We start from the raw sequence: 18,544 nt of genomic DNA on the forward strand, positions 1-18,544 counted from the left end.
CCCCGTATAGGCCCAATTTAAATAAAAAGATAGTTCACACCACTTGAAACGATCTAAGTAAATTAATTTAAAAGGGAAAAATCGATAAAAGATGTGAGATTTACGTCAATGAGACAACGTTAACACACTTACAACTCAAAAATCTATTTATTAATCAGTATGACCGTATGGTATTACAGCAAAAATTGCTATAGACGATATAACTATAAAGGTGCTTGTTATAAGAAAGAAGAACCGATCGACAACCCTGGCTATCCTCTTCCATTCATTTTCAAATAACAGTTCAAGTTCATCGTCTGCACGTTGCTGACACAAATCTCTGTAAGTATCTTTTATCAGGTTCATGAATTCTATGCGAGACTGGTTCTTAGGTACATGGTTTAAATTGGCAAGACTTTTCATAACTTTTATAGCCGACTTTTCAACTTGAGGGGAAATATTTGAATGGTCATCGAAATGTACCTTAGTAGATACCGGGGAATGCACTGTATGAAAATGTGAACTTGAATGCTCTTTCACTCCAAATTCAGAGGAATGTGACTCTTCAATATTAATGTTGGGCGGTATAGTCGATGGCGGATGAAGTTCATGCGGATGCAGATCATGCGGGTGCAGTTCATGCGTTTGCAGTTCATGCGGATGCAGATCGTGTGTATGGTCCGTGCGAAAGTTTCTAATTATCTTACTTTCTTTCCTGTCAATGTGGACTTCAGGCATTGAACTAGAAGCAAAATCTTTAGAATAGGTTGAATCTTTGTTTTCTGGAACTACTTTGTTTGTTTCACTGACATTCATGAATAACATTTTCGCCATCCAATGTAAAACAAGTTTTCTCAACCAATCAGGAGGAGGTTTATATTCAGTTCTGAGATGAAGATTCAGTACAAGAACTGAAACGGCAACAGAAAACGTTGATTCAGCCATAAAGAACAGCAAATATATTTCTGAAATCAACAAACAATTAATTTATCAACACAAACTTGTGAGTTAGAGAGAAAAAAACATTGTTTTGTAAAGGCATTCATGCATTAGATTTGATACTCCAGTATTTTCTATTTTACATTATTGACTGATATTCTTGATTTTTCATTATTTTTCTTATTTTCTTGTCATTTATTTATCAATACATTCATATGAATTTTTAGTTAAGCTTTGACTAATCCGACTTTAAATTTAAAATCGACGACTACAGTCACAGGGAGTATTCAGGACAACATTTATCGACATACTGAACAGTTCAGTCCGTACAATTAAAAAAAAAGTCAAAAATAAAAATCACCGGTAGGTATACCTTTGAGTTATCAACTGGAACATGAACAAGGCATTCCAATTAGATAATAAAAAGATCAAAAAGGAATATCGAACGGTGTTAATAATAAACAGTTACTATTTTCCCAGTTTGAATCGAGATACCAAATGATTAAAAACAGTATTAAAAAAGAGGCAGAACTAAAAACAAAAACAACTAAAAGACAAACAACAGTCTACAAAAGACAACATAGAAAACTAAAAACTTCAAGCAACACTAACTAGTAAATTCTTCCTTTCCGATAATTTTGAATTTCATTAAATCACGTTTTTGTTCAATTTTCAGAATGGTTCCTTGCAACAACGGCTACAACAACCATAGCCAATAACATAACCAGTCGGGTCTGAAGTAATAGTATGCCGCTTCTTCCTACGACCATGATTTTTTACAACTTAAATTCCTCAACGAATCTTTACATAACTTAAAACACTGTTGGTATACGTGATACAACATTTAATATGACAAATTCTTCTTCTTGCGAACAACATAAAAAAAATCCAATAAGTTACACCAAACACACGAACATCAAGAAAAGTTAGAAAATTTTTCTATCGAAATTATGCCAACATTAAGCTTGGAAAGACTAAAATTGTAAGTTTCTGGATTAAAACTTAAAACTGTAATATGCTACCGGTATTGAAAATTCGATCACTTAAACCTAGGATGAATAAAACCAGCTAAGATTATTACTTTAAAAAGGATTATTAACATCCCATTGCATAAGAGAAACATACTAATATAATTTACCAAGCATTGGCGTAGCATCAGATGTAGATGGAACACTCTCAGCAATCATCAACTGAAACACCGAAAATGCCAGCAGCACCGTAACGCCAAGTGAAACTTTTTCACCAGCATCCGGTGGTAAGTGGAACACCATTAATACCAAGAGTGACATGAAGAAACATGGTAATACAATGTTGATGATGTAATACAGTATCTTCCGCCGCATGTGAATCTGGATGACAATCTAAAAACATAGGAAAATGATTAAATTTTAGACTACTTGCAAACAAATTACTAGTCAGTTTTTGAAAAATGAAAAATTGGAACATTGATGATGTTATACAATATCTTTTGGCACAAGTAAATCCTGACAATCTAAAACGCGAATATTGTTCAATGGTATGCTTTATAAGGTATCTTTATTACTGATCATTTAATCTTCCAGGTGGCGAAAAGTTTTTCTTCTCTTTTTTTTTTATGAATATATATCTCAGTTCAGTAAATGATGCACCAAAAACGCTACACCTTTTTTATAATTTTTTTTATCTGCCGGAAAAAAACACAATATTCTTCGTGAAGACAATTGTTGTTTAATAGAAGAAACATTGAAGTAGACGAATACGAAACACATGGTCTACACACTGAATATCGGTAGCCCATTGAAAAAATGCCAGTGTTTCGGAAGGACAAGAATTTTATACTGACTAACGTCTTTGTGATCTTTAATTTCGTAAAATTGAATTTACAGTCACGAATGAGAAAGGAAGAACGGGTAAAATGTACGATAACCAGAACATGTGTCACATGGTTGACTGTTTCAGTCTCATGCAGAAACCCTAGGTTTAGACCCTTTTTGTTGATTAGCTACCAGCAATAACCCTTTATCCAGATATGCAGATAATCTTTATATTCCAAAGAAGTTTAATGAGTAGTTAACCCACAAGGGAATATGTATTGCAATAAAACACACACAAAAAATTAATCTGAATGGAAAAATATTACCTCTGGATATATATCCTCCAGTGTATTCCCTCCAGCTGACCATTCTCGTCTTAACAGCTTGGTATACTCTATTTCCCATTCTCCATTTCGCCAAAATGTATCTGTGTTGATGTTTCCACTACATGTCAAGTTTAACATATCTAAGGTGTAATGCCAGCTAGTAAAGATGATCTCACATGTTTGATGATCAAAAGGGTACGACCTAATATCAAAATAACATACAGTGCTGAATGAACCACCTGGCTCCCACATCATCGACCCATTGCTGTATATCACAACTTGGAATGCACTGTTGTATATGGAAGTGTACAAATCGTCAGCACTGAATGTAATAAAAATAATAATCTTTTATTAATCTAACTGGAATATTTTAGATATGTCCAGACCACAGTCACTTTTTTCAGATTTTGCGGACATCATACATATAGTTAACTTGTCTCAAAGTAGTTGTTTTAAAATTAAAAAATGGTAACGCCTTACACTGGTGCAAATCTCACCTCACTAAAATAGGATTACTAGGTAGTATCTTGGAGTCACGTGAGAGGATTTTTCTAGATGTTTTAGCCAAGAACATGTTTCGTGCCGACTGATAAATAGCAGAGGACAGTATGGTGATCTCTTAAAGTTTTCTTTTCATAATTTATATTGTGAAGTTGACTTTTTGGTTTTTAGCTGATCTCCTGCTTGACACGACTGTTAAATATTTAATATGCTTTAACTGTAAGAAATGTTCGTGTTACTTATAATTATTTCCAGTCCTGAATAACACTCTTATCTTCGGTAATTTATGGAATACTCAAATTTAAACGTTGAGAATTACGAATCACTGTTGAAAAGGCATTATAAATAATGTAATCAATTGTCGTAAAACATGTGTGCTGCTCTTTCATGAACTGTGTGAGTGAAATGCAGCAACGATAAACATAAGTGTGCACAAGTTTTGATTTTATCTTTTGAAATCATAACCATAAAGCATAGATAAGTCATAGAGGTAAATATATACTGATTATATATATAATGCCTTGTGTTTTAGTACAGACACGTACGCTACGTCAATCACGCAAACCGTTAAAAAGATTATACCTGTTATCTAAAGCAAGGTCTGGCTTCCAAACTTTAGCTGTAGGGACTATTATTTTACTTATATTGTTGTAATCTATTGGGTTCCATCTTAGAAAATCGTCATTCCATCTCTACAAAGAGCCAAATACACATTTGTATTTAAGGAAACAACACATTTATCAGAAATGAACCACTCACTACAAAAATGTTAAGTTCACAACCAGGCCATTTATTTAAATCATGACGTTTCTGGTATTATACGCACATAAGATGTCCGGCGTTGAACACGACATGACGTCGAAATTTAGCGAAAAAGGTGAAAAGGCTAAATGGAAAACTGTTGACATTTTTTACAAACCCGTTTCAACAGAAACGAAAGATTCTTCAGAAGAACCCATTTCCCAACAAACCTTGCCAGAGTCTGAGAGAACAAATCATGATAGTGAAAAGGCAAATGCAAGCTCCAGCTCAGTTTCGACCTCCAAAGCCAACACCCCTCCGTACCAGACATGTCAAGTCTGCACGATTTCAATTTGCAGATGACAGAATTTAACATGCAATTACTAACATCCAACTAGAAAGATGTAAATAATTTTGACTTCCCGGCGAGGTATGTTGTTTTAATTCTTCCAAGTCACTCTGAGTGTTTAAAACGTTTCCCGAAATCGTGGAATAGCATATGCCAGGGGTAACTCTATGGATTTGAAGGGGTATGCGGAAATGAATTTAAAATTGTGTCCAATTCATTAGTAGAAATCATGTCTGAATCAAAAGTATAACGGCAAAAAAAATAAATAGTCTACAGACGGATACAGAATGGGGTTACGATAAATTCGGGTTCAAACGTTGTAATTTACATAATATTTAGTATAATGATAACTCGGGTCTGTTTTTAACAATTTGATTTAGGACGTGTGTACGTTTCCAAATTGACTGTTTTTCGGGGTAGGGATTTTCATAAACACTTATGTTGATAATGCACCCCGATAACAAGTGCTACCGCGGAGAGATTGTTCAGTGTACTACGTCGGTTCAAAACATATGTACAATCAACCATGAATAACGATATGTTATCATCGCTAGCATTAATGCATATTCATCGGGATTTCAGTGTGAATATTGACAAAGTAATGGAGAAGTTCGTTTCTGATAAGACCCGAAGAGCAGATTTTGGACAATTTTGAGTAAATTCTGTCTCACAAAAATGTGTTGCTTATGTATTCAATATACCATGATTTACCCTATTCAAAAGAATTCTAAATATTTTTGCATTCATTAATTGTCTATAAGTCCTATGTAGCACCTCTTTTAACCCTCCTATGACCGAAAACCGAAAAAAATATCAATTTCTACATAAATGGTCCAAAAAATTTAGATAGGCGTGCACATCATTTTAGTCTAGCTACGCCCCTGACGACGTATTTATTTCAATGAATACTCACAATTAGAAATCGAATTGTGGTGAAATAAATACATAAGGTACTAGTTGTGGTCCATCTCACAGGCGCATGTCTTAATTTTCCGATCGCAGTTCTTGAGAACTCGTTTTTATACTTATGTGGCATGTTCTGAAGAGAAGGCCGTGTTCCAAGTTATTTGATAATTTTTTTCATGATATATCCTTAGACATAAAAAGTGATTTATTTTCAGATTAGTGTACACTGAGTCATTTTCCAGATTCGTCTGGGATTTTTAGAGTATTTTTGGTATTATAATATCAGAATTGGTACGTACCACAACAAGCCAACCCGTTGTTATCATTTTATTATTCCGCAAATCCTGAAAAAATGTAAATTTTGATTGGATCATAGATAGATAATAGAATATACAAGGCTAAAACTCAGATTCTCATTGACGGATCGCATGACCCTGACATTAAATAACTCTTGTACATTAATTACTAAACTGGAATCAATTACCACGGCGAAACTCACCAAAGTTAGTTACATATGTACCAAAGACTCGTAACAAAATTTAAGTTACCTCTCCCTCCCCACAAAAAATATTAACAATAATTAATTTATGTTAAAAAGGGACCTAGACATATTATGCAATGTTTGCTGACACTGTACAAAAATAAAAACATGAAAAAAAATTAACGCACTCAAATATCAACGTTGAGACATATAAAACAATCCAATTCAGAACCCGCAAAATAGCGCCAGCAATTGCTCCACAGTTGAGTGTTAAATTGCATTATATAACGGTTCCCATGTTTTTCCGAAAACTTTACTTTACCATAGTATAAAATAATATGTGCTCAAATAAAATGGAATGGCAAATATGATTGATAAATTAATGTCACCTTTTCTAATTGATTGATCCGATTTAAACAAAAATACTTCTAAAAGAGAAAAAATCTTTCTGTAACAAATCAATACAATTAACGGTAACAAAAAATCTGATATTTGCAATTAGACTCAAACACTTACAGATATATTATTTACCCACCCCCCCCCCCCCCCCCCGGGCCTTCGTTTGATAAAGTCATATGAAAGGAGTTTCTTAAAATTATAATGTTAATGAATTACTTAACCAATGCATGTATATATATACTAAACTAAGTGCTCCATGCACGACGTTTTACATTTATTACGAATTGGTATTTATTTTGAAAATGATTTTTTTGTAAAACTATCTAACTTACACGTTCTTTCATCACGGTTTTTCTCTCGCACTTGCGCTGTGCGGTTGTCGAAGTACTAACGTGAGGTCTCGTGGTTAGGCTCACTGCATACGGAAAAGCAATCGGCGAATTAGAGTACGGGAAGACAATAATTCAATAGCAGGACATTTCTGAAGATTTCGATAGGATAAAGGATTTTCTTTTAAAAGAAAGTCCATGTAAACGTGTTTCGTAGTAAAACTTGGCTATTCAAGTATATAAAACATATTCAACTTTTTTTTTTAATTTGAAGTATCATATAACTTTAATATTAAATGTGTTAGTGTTTCGTTTTATAATTCTTTCGGTCAAAGGCCGGGGGAGTGGGAGTGTGTGGTACAGACATTTAATATATATCAGTCATAATAGTTGAAGTTGACGTACCGTATGATCAAGACGAGTTAAGTAGAATCCTACATCGACCATAACTGATTCTGCAGCGTTAGTTCTAGGTCTAGCAGCTGGATTATATCCCGACAGTACCTGATCCATAAGCGTTGCTTCTCCATTGAACGCACCTAAACCATTATAATAAAATGTAGTAGAACATATTGAAATTTCGTACAGCCCAACACTATACAGTTTTTGTTGCAAGTGACTTGAAATGGTTTTGCGATTCTTAAAATTTTGGCAAATCAGAATTTTTATATCATATTTGTTTTTCGTTTATTGTTTTGTACATAAATCAGGCTGTTAGTTTTCTGGCTCGAATTGTTTTACATTTGTCATTTCGGAGTCTTTTATAGCTTGCTTTGCGGTATTGGTTTTGCTCATTGTTGAAGGTCGTACGGTGATCTATAGTTGCTAACTTTTACTTCTTTTGGTCTGTGGTGGAGAGTTTTCTCATTGGCAATCAAACCACATCTTCTTATTTTTATAAAGATTCAATTTCTAAACCTTGAAAGATATATCAATTTCAGGTTAAATTGAAAGTTTTTAGAGGACATTGACCATATATGATTTTGCCACTTATTCGTGATTGTTGAATTTCTTTAAGTATCCATGTAGCGTGGTGTTGTGTGAAGTCTTATTGTATAAATTAGAATTTTAACCCACGAATAGAACTGAAATGAAATCGTTTTAGATGGGTTTGGAGAAAAAAATTCAAGACATAAATGCTAGCCACGAATGACAAAAACAGTGACAGGTTTCAGTTATCAACATGTTCAAAATATTGACTTATAGTTTAATTTAGTATAAACCTGAGAAGTACGACTTTGATTTGACTATATTTCGTACATGTTCCTAAAATTGCCATCTGTTGTGGCACATCGTATAGCGTGTGTAAACAATGATATATGATTGTGCATGTTCACATATACTGACTTCATTAACAGGGACGTGCTCTTTATGCAAAAAAAAAATCCACCAGCAGTCCTAGTCAACACGATCAGCATCACACATATAAGTTGACCGATGCGATGTTTTCGCGGTCCTAAATCTTTATTTAGACACTAGAATACTCTGTTGTCTGCTCTGTAAATTTGCAGATTTTGGTCTTCTTACCTATCATGAGATTTTTACTGAATCTGGATTCGCATAGCAAGATGATCTTTCACTGTCGTTTAGTGTTCATGCGATTCCCTACGTTTTTTCCTCTTGGTTTACAAACTTGTATTCCATGGTTTTACGAGTTTTGAACATAGAATAAACAAATTGTTCGCATATTTGGCCCTTGGACTTTAACGTTAAAGATAGTTGTCGCATTACCTATCATATCAGATCTCCTTATTTTTGTAATGTTGTTTAGGCTTTAGCGTATGTCAGAGAGCATTTAAAACAAATTTTTGAAAGTTGTTGCGCAATATATTTCAACCTTAAAAATTCGGCTGAAATTACCAGTGGTGGATTCTAGGTGGCGTAGAGTGCGTTTGCTCTCTTTTTGATTAACGAAAATATTATTTTTTTGCTTAAAATCGTTAAAAAATCTTTTCCTCAGACCCTGGATCCACTCCTGGTCCTGATAACTACTTTTAACGTTTTTTTTAAGTATTTTCATTTCGAATACAAACCTAAACATCTTCCAGTATAGATGTGCAAGATGAAAAGGCAAACTGCTAAGTCCATCCTGATGAATGCAATGCCAGTGACGTCATTTCTAATAATGACGTACCGTTACCTGTTATATAACGTCGGTGTACTCCACGCGCTTGGTGTACGTACCCAGACCGAAAAGGATGATGCCTAACGTGAAAATTCATGCAAGTCGGTCTGGCAGTATTTCAGAGTTTTTTTTAAATAGAGTATGTATGAAAAAACCACGAAAACTAAGATTTTACTGTGTGATGCCGTCACGACGTTACAAGTTTAACGATTTCATTCACCCTACGACTTACTCGAATGAATCTGGTTACCACCTGATAATTTCATTTCATTTAAACGGTAATTTCAAAACATCATATATAACATTATTTTAAGTAAAATAAACTTCTGTGCCGGGAGCATATTTTTCTTCTTTTGCATATTGGAATAATTGAAAAACAAAATAAAATGTTTAGACGGTTTTTCATCAGAAGTCAATAAAACAGTCAGGTAGAAAAATATTACATGGTTTCCTAAGACATATAAACATTGCCTAAAATATAACTGTTAAATTCCCATAACTTTCGAACACCAGACCTGACAATTTTCGAAATCAAAAGAGAGCCTACATTCACCCAAGGACGTATGCTAGTTATACGTCCTTGATTCACTAATCCAAACAACAATGTAAAGTTTGTAGTAATATTTAATCCAGGCATACTAGATCTCGTGTGTGACATTTGAAAAAAAAAAACGTTTAAGGTGCCATTGAACTGTAGAATAAAAATCGGAAAATTTTCAAAATAAAAAAACTTTCACAATTCAATTATAATAACAATTGTGTAACGTTTCAAGTAAATCTCCTAGAGTACAACGTGTGAAAAAGTAACCCAAGTCTGACAGATAAAATCCCGTAACTCTAAAATGTCAAACAAGAAAATACTTCAAAATCAAACGGGAGCTCCCTTTAGTGAATCTCAATACCGCATAAACTTTTGAGTACTAAGTAAATCAATCTAATCATACTCTTAGACTAGTAAGTGTGCGATATGTGAAAAATGATGCCTCAAGTCTGGCAAGTAATACGCCCGTTTGGTCCAAATAGTCCCCAAAAAGATAAATCGCTGCAGAAAATAATAACTTTGATCTACTAAAAAAGATTTGTTTATCAGCAAGGTCATCTTATTAAAACGATAAATAAAAGGATGAATAACACCACTCTTGCTGCCAAGTTTTTTATACGCCAAATTGCTGTAACGTTCTGAAGCAATGATATTTCAATTTGTATATAGGCCTATATATACTCTTGGAAATGTTACTTCCTCACAATCTTTTAACTTTCCTGCTATTTTATAACCGTCACATGATATAACAATTTTAACAAGTACCGTGATACCTACACTAGCTGTAAATGAGAGACGAAAGCAATTAAAATATGTGTCTCTATAATTGCAAATATAGTTCTTTGTTATGTGAATATTTTATCTGTTTTGACAAATTAAAAAGCAAAATATCAAAGTGGTGTTTGCTTTTAATTCTCTCATTATAGTGATCAACAAATCTTTTTTGTAGCGAGTCAATAATACGTTAGCAATTGTTTAGTATTTTAATAACAGACGTTGTCCCTAATGAAACTTAAAAAAAATGTATTGTTATAAATGTAATTCCATGTTTTTGATTGAGATTCAGATCAATAGAGCTGTGTGCTTTTAAATATATGTTCTGAACTTCAAGCAACAGGATTTAAATCAATAATAATGTAATATGGTTTTATTTGATAACATAAATCCGCTTTATTTCTAAAGGAACTTCAAATTTTGTCATCGTTTAAGAAATTGTTTGACGAACTTTAAATAAAAAGAGTGTACTCTGAAAGACACCATAAGTGCATAAATATATATAAACGAAACATGTTTGGTCAATGAGACAATACATTGAAATGTTCGAGGTCAATAAACAAAACTATTTCAAATGTAATACATGTACGTTGCAACTTCAGTAATAAGGTTACATAAAGACTAGAGGCTCTAAAGAGCCTTGTCGCTCACCTTAGTCTATGAGCAACTTCAACAATGGACCCTCTCCAACATCGTTGACTAGAATACTAGTAGTATTCTTGACAAAAATCTCTTTTTTGTTATCTTGTATTGCTGATTATTTTTTCAATTACAATTTCTGTCTATATTCTTTAATTTTTTGCCCAAAGCATAGAACATGGTAAAATATTGTCATTTAAGGGAAATCACTCCTATCTGAGACTACTATAACAGTAGTAAACAAATTGATAAAAAATGTCATTAAACAGCAAGAACTCCCATGAGTCGACTGACGATTTTGGCCATTTTAACTTATTTTGTTGATCTTTTTTTTACTCTTTAAAGTGTCTATCTATCTTTTATGATTTTCAAGATAATATGCAAAAACCCTTACAAGAGTGCACATGCTGAAATGTCTTGCCTGCTTTACTGACCATTGATTTTATGTTGATAGTCCCAAATATAAAGTTTTACTACCAGTATCACATAAACTTTAACAGGATCAGAGAAAATAAGGTCAAGGTCAGATAAACCAAGCCAGAACTATACCTTAAAATCATTCCATACACCAAATATAGTTGACCAATTGCTTATAGTATACAAGAAACAGACCAAACCACGAAAACTTTATATTGAGCAAAGAACCTTGAAAATGAGGTCAAGGTCCAGATGAACCCTACCAGACAGACATTTACATCTTACAATTATTCCTTACACCGAAAATAGTTGACCTAATGCTTATAGTACTTGAAAAAAAGACCAAAAACACAAAAACCTTAACATTGACCAATGAACCATGAAAACGAGGTCAAGGTCTGATGATACCTGCCAGACAGACATATACACCTTACAATTCTCCCATACGTCGAATATAGTTGACCTTTTGCTAATAGTACTTGAAAAACAGACCAAACTACAAAAACTTAACAATGACCAATGAACCATGAAAATGAGGTCAAGGTCAGATTAAACCTGCCAGACTGACATGTACCCATTACAGGAGTCGACTGATAATTTCGGCCATGTTAACTTATTTGTAGATCTTGTCTTTCTGATCATTTTTGCTTATCTAAATTTTTTAATAAGCTATTATAGTTTTTTAATATATTAGGCAAAATGCAAAATCGGATAAAAATCGTCATTAAAGGGCAATAACTAAAAAAAAGAATATAATGATATGATTTCGGGCACTTAATTTCTCTGTTGATTGTTTTTGCTTATTAAAGTTTTTAATCTATCTATCATAGTTTTATAGATATTAGGCAAAATGCAAAAATCGTCATTAAAGGGCAATAACTCCAATAAGGAGTCAGCATACGATTTCTGCTATGTTGACTTATTTTTAGATCTTGCTGATCATTTTTGCTGTTTAAAGTGTTTATTTACCTACTAGATATTTTAAAATCATGGACAAAAACACTAAAAATGGATTAAATCGTCAGTAAAGATCCCATTGAACGTTTTTGACTATGTTGACTTATTTGTAGATCTTGTTTAATGTCATGCTGATCATTTTTGCTTACTTAAGTTTCCATTCATCTTTTATTATTTCAAAGATATTAAAGATAAAAAAAAAAGCAAAATGGGTAAAAATTGTCATTAAAGGGCAATAAATTCAATAAGGAGTCTTCGGACCATTTCAAACTGCAATGAACTAACTTTCCGATCTTGCCTTGCTGATCATTTTTGCAATTGAATGTTTCTATCTATCAAATACTTTAAGGTGATAGTCAAATTCGAAAAAAAATCGCAAAATTTGTCATTTAAGGGCAATAACTTCTATAAGAAGCTGTATGCCAGTTATGATGTGGATGGACAATATGTAGATCTCATCATAATGAACATTTCTGCCCCAGTCAGATTGTCTCTATTCAGTGGCGGATTCCGGGGGTTGGAACCCTTTTTTTTGACGATCAATGCTTTCGAATGGGGACATATGGTTGGAACCCCCCTTTTAAAAATGGCTGGATCTGCCCCTGCTATTCATAGCAGTTTTAAAGATAAAAGACAAAACATGCATTAATTTTGACCCTTATGTTATACTTTGTAGCCATGTTGGCTATGTTAGTTGGCAGACGGGTCATCAGACACATTTTATAAACTAGATACCCCAATGATGATCGTCTCCAAAGTTTGGTTAAATTTGGCTCTGTAGTTTCAGAGGAGAAATATTTTGTAAAAGTTAACAGATCTGTTTCATAAGTTTTACTGATTGTATCTCTGTATATGTACCTCATATATTTTTTCGGTATTCAGATGCAGTTCAATTAGTTCTAAATGCAAACAAAATGTCCTATAATTCGGAAATGCCTCATCCAATTTTTAGTCAATAAATTTCTTTAAAAAAGGGTGAATGAAATCATATTTAATGGGTAGGAGAGGATATAAATAAACACCCGTACTTTGAGGTCTAGATGTTTTTGTGTTGTATGGTTACTGTCTCATCGACTGATACCCTACATTTATAGTTTTATTTCTATTTATACCAGTAAAATGGAAATTGCAGCGATCTTCAAATTAAAATAAAAAACATGGATCTGAAAATTGAATTGTTGATGACTCTTCCTGTCATAATTTGTATGAAGTATTAAATGCAGTTAAAAATAAAGCTTCACAAGGAAAACTTATCAACCTCCACTCATTTTAATAAACTATTATAGACTCAACAAGAATTAGAGCTTGCCATATTGGATAAACATCTATCTCTTGTTAAAGACTGCATGTCTTTCGGTTATTTTGTAGTTGGGTTGTGGTTACTCCGATATAAACCTCACATTTACTATTACTCGTATCAATATCCCCATATAGTTACAAGCTGCCAATATGTATCAAGTAATAAGATGGCACAAAAGCTGGTTTTTTCGGCCCATGGTCTTTTAAAAATGTTTTCATATATTTCTCTATGATGAAATGTAAATGTTAGTCCCTGTTGGTACTGACGAATATTGACTGAATAATTAGCATCAAATTCGAATTATGTGGTTAAATAGTATACCTTATAAAATATATAAGAAGATGTGGTATGATTGCCAACGAGACAACTCTCCATCCATCAAAGACCAAATGAGGTATATTAGATGTTCAATCTGAATTTGAACCAATGATCTACCGGTAGTTAGAGTTCTAACTGATAGTCACCTCTAATGGTTGACTTCGACATCAGGTATTGTCTATATGCCATATGCCATCTTGTGTTTTTCTATTAATCCTATTTAGAATTTTAATTAAGGTCGTGCATGTGTGTTACATGTTCTATTGTTTTGTTTATATCAATCATTTACACCCTCTTTTGTTAATTCCTAATTCGTATCCCTTATTTTAATGTTTGGAAGGGGGGGGTCATATATACCAATCTATCTTCAAAAAAGGCAGGGTGCCCTGCAAACTGTAAAAAGGGCACAGGGCGGCACTCGGGAAAGGGCGGGTGGACCGCCCTGTGAAAACGACCTAGCTGGAACACTGTATATTCTTGTGAAACAGTTGACAAATGACCAGTAAGACAAGATGTTGGCGGATACAGTTTTAATTCTAACACATTAAATTGTAAACCTTTTGGGCTTGGGAATTTTGATTTAGGAATAATAAATCTATATAAACAAAATAAATCAAATCAATGATATAAAGTTTTCTTTAGATATTGTATCATGATCAGCAAAGTTAATGTTTTCTCATAACTTGGGAAATTCAACTTTAAGACCGTTGTCACATTTTCTTGTTAATAAGGCCAATTTTCACAGTTAAAATTTAGAAATTAAAAAGAAAACCAAGGTTCCGACTCCAACAGGCAAAGAAGACCTTATGAGCCAAGCTGATCTGATGAGTCCAGCCCTTTCCAAATGATTTTTATAGTTTGTTATTATGTTGTTCGTTTCACCACTGTTCCATCATGTAAAAAATGAAAAGAACACGTTATAAATTTCATGCGTCTGAAGCCATTTCTGGATTTACCTTCATCAGGAACACTCATGGCTGAATATTTGAAAGCCAAGAATCTTTCATATCCTTTTAAAACAGTTGAAGAGCTATACAACCAAAAGGACCTAAAAAAAATAGCAAAATTTTTTTAAGGATATCTTGGCCTGAGGGAGTTGAACCCTTAGTTTCTTATAATTTCAAAACATATTAACAGACAATTTTAGAAAAGTTTGTTATAAATCATGTCAGTAACGAAGTGCTGACTACTGATCTGTTGATACCCTTGGGGACTGATAGTCCACCAGCAGAGTTATCCACCCAGTGCTGTAAAAAATGAAAACAACATGTTATAAATTTCATGTGTCAGAAGCGCTTTTCTGGATTTACCTTCATCAGCAACGCTCAAAGCTGAATATTTGAATTTGAATGTCATATCAGAATTTATAATAACCTAAACAGTTGAAGAGCTTTATGACCAAAAAAGACCTAAAAAAATAGCCAAATTTATCTAAGGTCAACATTAAGGAAGTTTGGGCGCCCACCAACAATGGTTAACCCTGCCACATTCTGTATGTGCCTGTCCCAAGTCAGGAGCCTGAAATTCAGTGGTTGTCGTTTGTTATTGTTGTTTTGTAGATAAACCAGGTGTTTGGTTTCTCAATTGAATTGTTTTATATTTTGTTATGTCAGGGGCTTTTATAGCTTGCTATGCGGTATGGGTTTTCTCATTGTTGATCAGCATACAGAGATTTATAGTTGTTAACATCTACATCATTCAGTCTCTGGAAGATAGTTGTCTCATTGGCAATCATACCACAATTCCTTATTTCATTTTAAAATTAAAAAGATTTGGCTATTCCTTTTTGGTCCCTTTTAGTCATATAGCACCTTATGTATGCAAGCATTTATAAATTCTCCGCTTTCAAATTTTGTGTTTGAGCGTTTCATATGTACGTAAATCCAGAAAAAAAGCTTGGGACACACAAAATTTAAAAAGAGTTACTGTGGATTCATTATTATCGTTGGATACCAATTTTCTTGGATTTCATAAGAACAGATGAACCACGAATTTAAACGTAAAGTACAATTTTTTCCTTAATCAGTCAGGGGCATTACTTGAACAAGTACCTTTTAAAATTACCTATATAAGTTATGTTAAAACGAGGCTTTTTTAAATATTACTTATATAAGTAACTTTTGTAAAAAATAATTTTATGGGTGTTCATTCATATTGTTTACTAGCTTTAACAAATTTTGTCAAAGATGTATAAAATAACTTATACAAGTAATATTTTTGTCATTATTTTTAAAATAACCCATTATCTCTTTACTCCTCTCAAATTTAATGAATTCTTAATTTTGTTTAATAAAATGATGTCAAAATTCATAAAAACTACATTTAGTTCATGCTTCTAATGAAATTTAAAATAACTATATTGAGTAATTTAATAAGTTTTAAAAACAAAAAATACCTATATAAGTAATTAAAAAATATAACTTATTTAAGTAACGCCCCCGACTGTTGATCCGCGAACATTGGTACCCACAAAAAATAATTGAATCCACAGTATTTCATTTTTTAAGTAAGCATTTTAAAAACTCTGCCTTATATTGTACTGGTTCACTATCAAAATCCTTAACACATCAACACTGAAAATCATCCTATAAAACATGAAAGCATAAACAGAACACACAATGACGGGTTACTTTTTTATTACTTTTTTGTTTGTTAGTTTTATACAACTGAAAGACAATGGTGACGACAGGACATTATAATATATATCTGTCTAAATCATTGTCTTTGTTCTAATGCTAACTGAATCACTTCTGGTTTTGATGCTTATTCCAATGTCCTAGAAGAAAGTATGCATGTTGTGAAGACTCAACTATTTGTGTACCAACTTTTCAAGATGCAAACATATTAGAGTACATTTTCTTTTCTTTTGCTTTGTATGCATCTACTAGTTTCTTTGTTTTTGCCATTTCACTGAGAATACCTGCAAAAAAAAAGAATCAAATCATATATAAACAAACGAAAATTTAACTTTTAGAATACGGACTACAAGAAATATAAAGGGAGGTAAATCATGTTCCATGAATCTGAATAATATCTCCCCTTATTTACAAATATTGTTTTTTTTTATTTCAGAAAAAAAAAAACATTTCCTTTGTTGAAAAGATAACAGTAATATTTTTCGTATTTTCTACAATTAATGTCTCTTCAATGATGCTTGAGGTCAAAATATTTGAAAATCCAAAACCTATTACAAACGTTGAAGAGCTGATCCAATATTTATCCAAATAAAATAGATATGGACTGAACATTTAGTCATGAAGATATATATATATATATATATATAACTGAACAACAGCTACACTATGAAACTCACCTTTATCGGTTGGTTCTACTTGACTTGCCTGCTTTAAACTCTCCTGTACAAATGAAAAGAGATGTATAAAGCAATTACTATTGTGCACTTTAAAACTTAATGTATTTAAAAATTTAATGTATTTAAAAACTTAATGTATTTAAAAATTTAATGTATTTAAAAACTTAATGTATTTAAAAACTTATTTGTTTTATTTTGATATGAATAAAATTTATGTCCTTGGGTTAAATACTGTTGATTTAGCTGGAAAATAGCAAAATGTCATTCTTATGTATGCTTAGATATGAGAGGGCTGCAGAATTAAAAATCTATAATAAGCAATATTCTTTCAAGTAGTTTTTACACCATTTACAAAGTGAGAGGTCTGTGTGCATAACAATACACTATAAAAACTGTACACAATCTTTAGCTACAACCTCTGTCAGACATTTGCAATTTTCTTAGATCAACTGTTAATCTTCAACATATTATGGTAAAAAAAGATCGGTTAAGAAGTTAGGATATTTTCAGCAATGCAGCATTGTGAACATACATTAAATGGCTATACATAGTGTGAAATTGTCATCTTTCTGGTAACCATTGGCATTATATAATGTGGATAGAGTGTTGACACCAATGATAAGCCACTTGTATTTGGTACTTTTAAATCTTTTTGGCTTTTAACATTCCTGATGAAGGTAAATCCAGAAAAGCATTTTGGACACATAAAATTTATATATAAAGTGTGAATTCTATGTTTGTAAAGTGTAAAAGGACACAATCAAAATATAATATTCACGAACAATAATTTTAAATTCAATTCAGTGAAATTAACTTTGCAAAATACAAACCAGTGCTTCGTCCCATTTGTTTAAACCATTTAATGCCTGTCCTCTTCTGAATAAGGCTTTTACATTCTTTTCATCCTCTTGTAAAACCTACAATACAATTCACTTAAATATTATATCATGTAACATATCAATATAGAACTAAAGAGATAGGCCTCATATTCTTCTTGAAAATGATTTATTTAGGTGCTAAAAATTAGCATTCCAAATACTATAAAAGAACACTATTAAAATCCTAAAACATTTGAAGAGAGTGAAATCACTGACCATGAAAAACAGTTGAGGGATTATATACTATGGATACTACTGTGGATTCATTATTATTCGGTGGATACCAATTTTCGTGGATTTCATAGGTACAGGTAAACCACGAATCTAAATATTTAACGAATTACACATTTTCTTTAAGGTTGTATGCAGACTTTGGCAATCCACGAAATCAAATATCCACAAAAATGCAAGTTTTTCTCAAAAAATTGGTATCCACGAAAATAAATGAATCCACAGTATTACAACAGAATACCAAATATCAATGGTCTACTGAGTGTTAGCATTCTTCATAATTAACACAATTATTGGAAAACACTAAT

General features: G+C 32.5%; 2 protein-coding genes across 2 annotated transcripts in view; both read right to left on the minus strand.

Moving 5' to 3' along the window:
* Positions 1–128: 128 nt before the first annotated feature.
* On the minus strand, positions 129–7,406 carry LOC127714861 (neuronal acetylcholine receptor subunit beta-3-like; the record flags this gene model as incomplete). Its single annotated transcript, XM_052220895.1, has 6 exons — positions 129–944; positions 2,057–2,279; positions 3,038–3,359; positions 4,121–4,230; positions 5,834–5,878; positions 7,149–7,406. Coding segments are annotated over 6 exons (1,752 nt in total), but the record flags the coding sequence as incomplete, so codon positions are not given.
* Positions 7,407–16,433: 9,027 nt separating this feature from the next.
* The window catches only part of LOC127714863 (peptidyl-prolyl cis-trans isomerase D-like), a 48,675-nt gene continuing 46,564 nt past the window's right edge, over positions 16,434–18,544 (minus strand). The window contains exons 9-11 of the mRNA XM_052220897.1: positions 17,958–18,044; positions 17,128–17,170; positions 16,434–16,734 (exon numbers count right to left, since the gene is read on the minus strand). Coding sequence (XP_052076857.1) covers positions 16,643–16,734; positions 17,128–17,170; positions 17,958–18,044 — 222 coding nt within the window. The 3' untranslated portion in view covers positions 16,434–16,642. The remainder of the gene's footprint in view (positions 16,735–17,127; positions 17,171–17,957; positions 18,045–18,544) is intronic.

This window comes from Mytilus californianus, unplaced genomic scaffold, assembly GCF_021869535.1.
Source record: "Mytilus californianus isolate M0D057914Y unplaced genomic scaffold, xbMytCali1.0.p SCAF_9, whole genome shotgun sequence".
Classification (NCBI taxonomy): domain Eukaryota; kingdom Metazoa; phylum Mollusca; class Bivalvia; order Mytilida; family Mytilidae; genus Mytilus; species Mytilus californianus.